General features: G+C 32.7%; 1 protein-coding gene across 1 annotated transcript in view; it reads right to left on the bottom strand.

The window, feature by feature from the left end:
* Positions 1-8215: 8215 nt before the first annotated feature.
* LOC126888687 (uncharacterized) overlaps positions 8216-8700 on the bottom strand; it is a 72577-nt gene continuing 72092 nt past the window's right edge. Inside the window, exon 4 of the mRNA XM_050657053.1 lies at positions 8216-8293. Coding sequence (XP_050513010.1) covers positions 8216-8293 — 78 coding nt within the window. The remainder of the gene's footprint in view (positions 8294-8700) is intronic.

Raw genomic sequence — 8700 nt, 5'->3', positions numbered from 1 at the left:
AGTCCTATATTAAACACTCATGAACATGAATTACTTCATTCTATTAATTTTTTTTTGTTTCTGACAACGAGCAGAACGGTAGTAAAAGTAAAAATTCAAGTATGAGACACAGAGAAATTTGTTACAAATAATGGGATAAGACAAGGGGTTAGACATTTGTTATCAGCAACTCTGTTTAATCTTGCCCTACCAGTTGACAGCAGAAGGGAAAGTAATGAAATTAATAATAAATTAAGAAAAAACAAAATTAATGAAACAATTCAAAGTTGTATTTCCGATGAAAAATAATAAATTTTGATATACAATTGAAACAAAGATTCGATTAGGAGAATATAATACTTATATATTTGAAAAAGTTAATATATTTGAGAATATTATTAACAAACACTGGAGAAATAGAAAGAGAAATTGAAGAACGGATAATTACAGTAAATAAGATACGCCATGGCAATAAAAACTACTAAAAAATAAATACTGAGCAAGAAATGTAAAAGAAAGACATACAAAAATTTTAGGATGAAAAAGAAAAGCTAAGTTCAGTGACAATAAATAAAAACGAATTTAGACAAAGAACGAACTATGAGCTGATAAAAAAATTAAAGAAGATATAGTTTTGTAAAATAGAAGATCAAATCAAAAGATCAAAAATACATCAATATTCTCAATATTATAATAGAGACCAACTGGCAAAAGAAGATCTGGAAGACCAAGATACATTAGACAATAATTGATGCCATGCACCTGCCTCTTGATAGTTTGAACATTTAATTTAAGCCAAAAGCAATGTTTATTTATTAAATAAACATTTTCTGTTTTCTGGCAGAAGCAGAATGTATTTTGAATTAAATAAATTACATTTTTCTTTTTGTGTCAAATAATTTAATTCAATCAAAAATTTGTTGGGCACTGTATAAATATTTATAATAATGTTTATATTATGCTAGTACACGAGCCGTATTCTCACTTAAAAAAATCATCGATTATGTCATCACGCCCAGATGGATGACGTCACTAGTATGATATACAGTGATGAGCGCGCTAATAACCGGCAGAATAACGCAAAAGATGGAAAACATATTAAGTTGTGACATAAAAAGAGATCAAACTAGTAGAGCTGGGAAATTTATAGATAGAAAAAACAATAAAGTCCTTTATAAAAAGTACATATTTAAAATCCCTAAAAATGGCTACATCACAGAACTAGTTTTCGATTGGTTTGCCAATCATCATCAGTGCTTACGTGAAATTTACATGCTCACCACCAAGATATAATTTTACAAAAATATGTGGGTCAAAGCTGTCAGAATATATTCAACTATAAATTATGGTATTCTTATTATGGAGAATTCTCACGACGAGGTCGAGGCGCGTGTTGAAGCGAGCTTCAAGTGGGTCCTAATTTAAACGTCGGCAAAGAGAGATATAATATATATAATAGTGGAAAAGAAAGAGAACGCAGATACCCTAAAAGACGGTAAAATTAGTAATATTTACTTTGTGATAAAATGTCCCGAATATGTCCCAAAGAATACAGGCAACCAAAAAGTTGACCGTCCTCAGTGGTGGAGATAAAAATATTAGTTGGTTTTTTTAATTCTCACAATGATAAAAATTAGAAAAAAACGTAGTTTGACCATAAAATTACCACGCCACTGATCGTACCCTCGGCTGACGAGACATCCACACTATCCACAGGCTAATAAATTTTAGCAATTGGTGTTATTTTAAGGGTCATAAATACCAAATTTTGACAGAAATTTCTCCATCCCTTCTTGGGTTTAATCTTTTTCACGTTGGGTTGAATCGCGTCTTCAGTTTTTATCTTTTTCTGTTACATTTTTTTATTTCACTCATAATGTCGCAACAAGCTCTGTCAGTTTTCCTCTTTAGTGTTAAAATGGACATATGCAGTCTAAGTGGGCGGGCTGATTCCCCGAACCTTTTAGGTCGAAAGCTCTTACATAGGATTGCATGAAAGTATCGTATTACAAGACATATGGATGTGAGAGCGATTTTAGTAGTTTTGTGTTTGATTTGTAGTCTCGAAGTATACGTTGTAGAAGACACATCTTAATTTCTTTGTTTGTATATTATTATAATACGGTTCGGTTAAAATAAATAGTTTGTTTAGTATTATTTGTACCTTTTATTATCTACTATTTCTAATAAAAGCCCTGTACAAGTAATGCGTCAAGGAAACATCGGTTAAAATGCTAACTTAAGCATGGATGTTTAAAGTATTTTTCATTAATATGCCCCAGGTAACATCTGAGCTGTGGTTTGACTTGTTCACATGGAGCAAAGTCACTTGCTGCCATACTTTCACCATGTGAACAAGTCAAACCACAGCGCAGATGTTACCTGGGGCATATTAATGAAAAATACTCCATGCTTAAGTTAGTATTTTTAACCGATGTTTCCTTGACGGATTACTTGTACAGGGCTTTGGCCCACATATTTTTGTAAAATTATATCTTGGTGGTTAGCATGTAAATTTCACGTAAGCACTGATTATGATTGGTAAACCAATCGAAAACTAGTTCTGTGATGTAGCCCTTTTTAGAGATTTTAAATATATACCTTTTTTAAAGGATTTTATTGTTTTTTATATTACATGGTATACAGCCAACTACAGGAAAACTTTTTCCTTGTGGATTTATAGATAGAAACTTATAAAGGATCCCGCAGAAACCTTATGGGAAATGACTCTCTGTCAAATTCTCTGAAACTTTGGGTTCTGGTAGTCCTTGATGTGTAGAACAAAAGAATCAATGGACGCGTAGCTCCAAAAAATCATGGTTTTAAGATATAAGCCTCTGATGTTATAGGTACATATGAAGGTCCTAAGTGTAGCATAAATGGATAAAAAACGTAATATGCGAATACTTGTTTTTTTATGGTTTTTTCGCAATTATAACTATTTTGCAACAAGGGTGACAATTTTTAAAACTTTTAACCAATCCTATATTGTAGGAAATTTAATTACGCAACTTTTATCAGAAATGAATACTTTTAAAGTTATAATCAAAAAACCAAGAAAAAAATCGAATTTTTCCTTGATTTTTTGACATTTTGATTATTTAAACAATGTTCCGGACCTTTTTGTGTGGGAGGATAACTCAAATATTATTATATGAGTTATTTTCAAGCAATTTGTGTAACAAAATATGAGTCACCTCTCAACATCCAAATGTACTAATATTTTTACAGATGCGCCCTGGTCTATATGGACCACGTTTAAATTTATGTTCAAAAATTTTTATATAAAATTTATATAAAAATCGACGAGTCTCAGCATTTTTTATAATTTTTTAAAACAAGGACAGAAATAATAATTTTATTTCATAAGTGGTTTCCACCATATTATATAATTTCAGATGACCAACATTGAATATCAAATATCCTAAACACGTTAGTGACCATACATTAACATATTAACCAAGGCCTCTTTTATATACGCCATTGGAATAAAGATTCTTCTTGCCACAGCCCAACAGTTTTAGCTTGTTGTGTCACCGATTTTCAATGGCAAAGACTTCGCGACATTGACATCCGAATAGCCCTTATAGATTCTAAGACGATTTCGTATGCAAAACGGTTTTGTACCGTGAAACTTTGCTTGAGCAGACAATACTATATTACAGATATATATTAACTAGTTTGACAAGCACCGAGGAGGGTCCCTACACAATTTCGGTATATGTATTTCGTTTATACAGGGTGCTTAAACATGTTGATTATTTGTGAAATTTTTATTGTTTATTATAGAGGCTACGGTATACAAGGAAGCTAACAGGGCCAATGCTACGCTTCAACCACCTATTATTACCCCTGGTTTTACCCAATGTACGCATTTTATTCAGGCTGAGTCGACCTGGGGCCTATACAGGCGCGGATCCAAGGGGGGTCAATGGGGTCAATTGCTCCCTCCTTGAGACTTCGCCTGGTGTGGCCTTTTTTAAGCAAGAGATAATTACGACTGAAAATAAATAGTGAGTTTTGTGTCCTGTTGACAACTGAATAACGGAATGAAACATAAAACAGAATTCCTTCTCCAAAGTATGTGTTCTCGGTCTTACTGTATGGCGTCGAGTCTTGCACTGTGAATGAAATCGATCTACTTACCTAAATCGCCTTGAGGCTTTCGAAATGTGGTTCTATAGAAGAATTTTAAAAGTATCTTGGGTGAAGAAGATTCGAAACTCCACAATACTAGAACGTCTCAGCAAGACTACTGAGATTATAGAAGGCATCAAGAAGATAAAAGTGGAGTATATTGGACATGTAATGAGAAGTTTCAAATATAGGTTGCTACAAAATATTATGCAAATATTATTTATTAAAGTGAAAATAGAAGGCAAACGCAGTCCAGGACGAAAAAGCACTTTGTGGTCGATTTATGGTGGCAGAAAGAAAATTAAGATAGCTATGATAGTAACTAACGTTCTGAAAGGACATGGTACATGAAGAAAAATAAAGTAACAGCTCATAACGAAAAAGAATCATGCGTACGCCAGTGACGAGAAAATTTTTATTTCATTGCCCCCTCCTTGCAAGGTTGCTGGATCCGCCGTTGGGCCTATAGTCCAGAGAAATAAGATTTTTCTCGTGACACATCCCCTCCAGGCCGAAAAATTTTTTTTGAGTAGTATGGACATCTTTATTAATAACCTATATGTTTCCTGCAGCCGATTTTGATGATATACATAGTTATAAACAAATGAAGATCAAAAAACGGTAAATTTTCGCGTTTTTCTTCTATCACTAAAAAGTGAAGCATTATAAACAAATTTGAGAATAAGAATCTCATAAATCGTATAAAAAACTTCAATGTGGCGTTCTCTGAATATGTCTATCCTTATTTGTTGCTTAGAAAATTGCAAAATAAGTTATACATTTTGAGATTATATACATGTTCATAACATGTAAAAATTAAGTTAGAACCTTCTTATTACACGGAATGCTGAGACTTCTTGTGCTTAAATTATATTTTAAATTTCAAAGCAATTGGTCAAATAGTTTAAAAGTTATTTAATTTGTTTATCCCAAATTCAATTTTTTTGCAACACTATAAGTCAGAAAATTATGAGGTTACAGTAATACTTCGGACAGTTTATGAAAGAAGAACATTTGTACTATTAATGTAATTAAAAAAAATGACAAAAAGTAATTTTAAACAGCGTAAAATTATTTTGCAAAAACATGTCGATTTTTTGCTTACTTATAAACAATTAGAATAACTTTTTAACCGTTACCCGTAGAAAAATTATTTTTTTATATTTAGAACGACTGAATTTTTATACACATTTAGAAAGAAAAACAATTGTCCTAGGACAATTAGGGACGAAGTTAGCCCCCCCTTTTTTTAATTCACATGTTCTTGCAAAATAATTTTGAATTATTTAAAATTATTTTTTGTCATTTGTTTTTAATTAAATTAATAGAGTAAATCTTCTTCTTTCATAAACTATCCAAAGTATTACCGTAACTTCACCATTTTCTGACTTAGAGTGTTGCAAAAAAAATTAATTTGGGATAAACAAATTAAATAACTTTTAAACTACTTGACCAATTGCGTTGAAATTTAGGGTATGATTTAAGCACCAGAAGTGAAAGTTTAAAGTAAATTTTTACAGTTATGAATATTTATAAAAACTTAAAATTTATGATTTATTTTGCAATTTTCTAAGCAACCAATAAGGATAGACATATTCCGCGAACGCCATATTGAAGTTTTTATACAATTTATGAGTTTCTTACTCTTAAATTTGTTTAAAATGCTTAACTTTTTGGTAATAGACGAAAAAACGAAAATTTACCGTTTTTTGATCTTCATTTGTTTATAACTATGTATATCATCAAAATCGGCTACAGGAAACATATAGGTTATTATTATAGATGTCCACACTACTCAAAAAATTTGGTTTCGGCCTGGAAAGGGTTGTGTCACCAACAGGATATTTTTTTTCCTTATTTCTCTGAACTACTACAGGCATTTTTAAAAATGGGTCAAAACGGCAAACAGGTGTATGTTTTCAAAAAACTTTTGATAGTGTTTAAAAAATATTTTATTATCAGCTAAGTACTTTCGACACATAACGTGTCATCATCAGAGCTTCGTCCTCTTATAAAACCTTCATAGAAGAGCAATTGCTAACGACACAATAAAAAACATGTATACTGGGCAAAAGCCACAGATATAGGGTATAATAACCGTTTAAAGTGAATAAAATCACATCTAAATTCTTTAATTAATTAATAAGACAACATGGCTGAGCCAAACCATTTTGAGCCCACGTGAACAGCTGTTTGGCTCAGCCATGTTGTCTTATTAATTAATTAAAGAATTTTATCTACGACTGATACATAATATATGTATTATACTTGTGGTGTTTGCAATATAATGCCATATAATAATCCCTTAGGGATTAATAATGCGGGATTAATAGCTATTAATCCCTCTGGCACAACAATCACAAAATTCACCACGGAAACAAAATAATCAACCTCAAAAAGTGTCACTGTCAAACGAATAGTATATTTGACAGTTTGTGTTGAGATGGACGAAAATGAAGAATCTTTTAATTGTACACCACCAGAAATTGTAGAACTAGCTACAGCAACAGCATCTACCTTAATACCTGAAACATCGAAATCCATTTATAATAAAACGTACGCAACCTTCAACGAATGGCGTGTTCAACCTTCAACGCAATTTTAATGCTTTTAACAAATAAAGTTGTTCATTAAAAATCTTAAATTAATTAATTTGTCGTAGATAAAGTAGAGTATACTACTCGCAATAATGGCTCTCATTCCCTCGGAATGTTACTCCCTCGCCGCTAACGCGGCTCGGTTCGTAAATATTCCTCGGGAATAATAGCCATCATTATTGACTCGTGGTATAATCTACTATAGATGTGATTTTATTCACTTTAAAGGGTTATTATACCCTATATCTGTGGCTTTTGCCAGTATACATGTTTTTTATTGTGTCGTTTAGCAATTGCTCTTCTATGAAGGTTTTATAAGAGGACGAAGCTCTGATGATGACACGTTATGTGTCGAAAGTACTTAGCTGATAATAAAATATTTTTTACACACTATCAAAAGTTTTTTACACTACTACACTATATTACAATCAGCGAGCAATAGTAAGAATTGAAAAAGAAACATCTGAAGAAATGGAAATAAAGAGAGGAGTCAGGCAAGGCTGCATACTATCACCTCTATTATTTAACGCTTATTCTGAAGAGGTAATGCGAGAAACTCTGGAAGATGAAACAGTCGGCATAAGAGTAAATGGAGTCTTAGTTAACAACATCAGATATGCAGATGATACAGTAATAATAGCCGATAGTTTACAAGACCTGCAAAGACTCATGAGTAAAATAGTAAAGTGTAGTAGGGAGTACGGACTCTCTCTCAATATCAAAAAGACGAAGTTTATTAAAATTAGTAAAAACAACCATAATACTAACGAAATCTTGATAGTAGAGGGCCAGCAGATCGAAAGAGTAAAAAAGTACACTTACCTAGGAACACTTATAACAGAAAATAATGACTACACTGCAGAAATAAAAGTCAGAATCGAAAAAGCACGTTCTAATTTTATAAAAATTAAAAAGGTCCTATGTAGCAAAGATTTAACATTAGCTCTTAAAGTACGCCTAACAAAATGTTACGTCTACAGTGTTCTATACTATGGAGTGGAATCATGGACGTTAAATGTAGAGACAATGAGACGACTTAACGCCTTTGAAATGTGGACCTATAGAAAAATTATGAGGGTTTCCTGGGTAGATAGAGTTACAAACAATGAAGTACTGAGAAGAATACGTAAAGAAAAGGAAGTTGAACTTACAATTAAAGAAAAGAAGCTACAGTATCTCGGACATGTGATGCGGGGCGAGAAGTATGGCATCCTACGACTCATAATGCAGGGAAAGATAGATGGCAGAAGAAGCATCGGAAGAAGACGAATTTCATGGTTGAAGAACCTGAGAGAGTGGTTTGGATGCAGCTCGAAACAACTATTTAGAGCTACTGCCTCAAAAATTAAAATAGCTATGATGATTGCCAACCTCCGTAGCGGAGATGGCACCTGAAGAAGAAGAAAAGTTTTTTGAAAACATACACCTGTTTGCCGTTTTGACCTATTTAGAAGTGTGTACAACTCTTGTAGTCTTTTCCAATTTCCAATTTTTAAAAATGTCTAGATGTTCTCGCCGGCTGCGGCTCCGGGATTCGATCCCTGGCCAATCTGCATGTAAGTCAAACATCCTATCATGCCCTAAGAAAAAAGTATAGTCAGGAGCAAACCATTGTTTAGTTTTAGTTGATAAATAATAATAATTAAGATATGACTGTTTAAGATATAAATTACAGCTCAGCGATGCGTGAACAAATTCTGGAACCTCATCTCGTACCTTAACTTTTAGAAACTCCAACGTTCAATTTTTCAACAGCATAACGCAATGCCACATTACGAGAGTCCTCATGGACATGGAACAGGTTGTAGTCAATATTTTACCCTGGTTCCAGAGATCCCCAGATTTATCCCTAATTGAAGATGTGGAGGACACGATGGATTGGAGACTCCTTAACTTAGATAATTCTGCTCAAACTTTGTGAACGTTTCGGGGAAGTGTTACATTAGCAATGCCTTTACAATGTCTAATGAGTAAAATAATGATAATA

The sequence above is a fragment of the Diabrotica virgifera genome, chromosome 7 (assembly GCF_917563875.1).
Source record: "Diabrotica virgifera virgifera chromosome 7, PGI_DIABVI_V3a".
In the NCBI taxonomy this organism is placed as follows: domain Eukaryota; kingdom Metazoa; phylum Arthropoda; class Insecta; order Coleoptera; family Chrysomelidae; genus Diabrotica; species Diabrotica virgifera.
The sequence above is the reverse complement of the archived record's forward strand: the minus strand, read 5'-3'. Positions and strand labels throughout refer to the sequence as shown.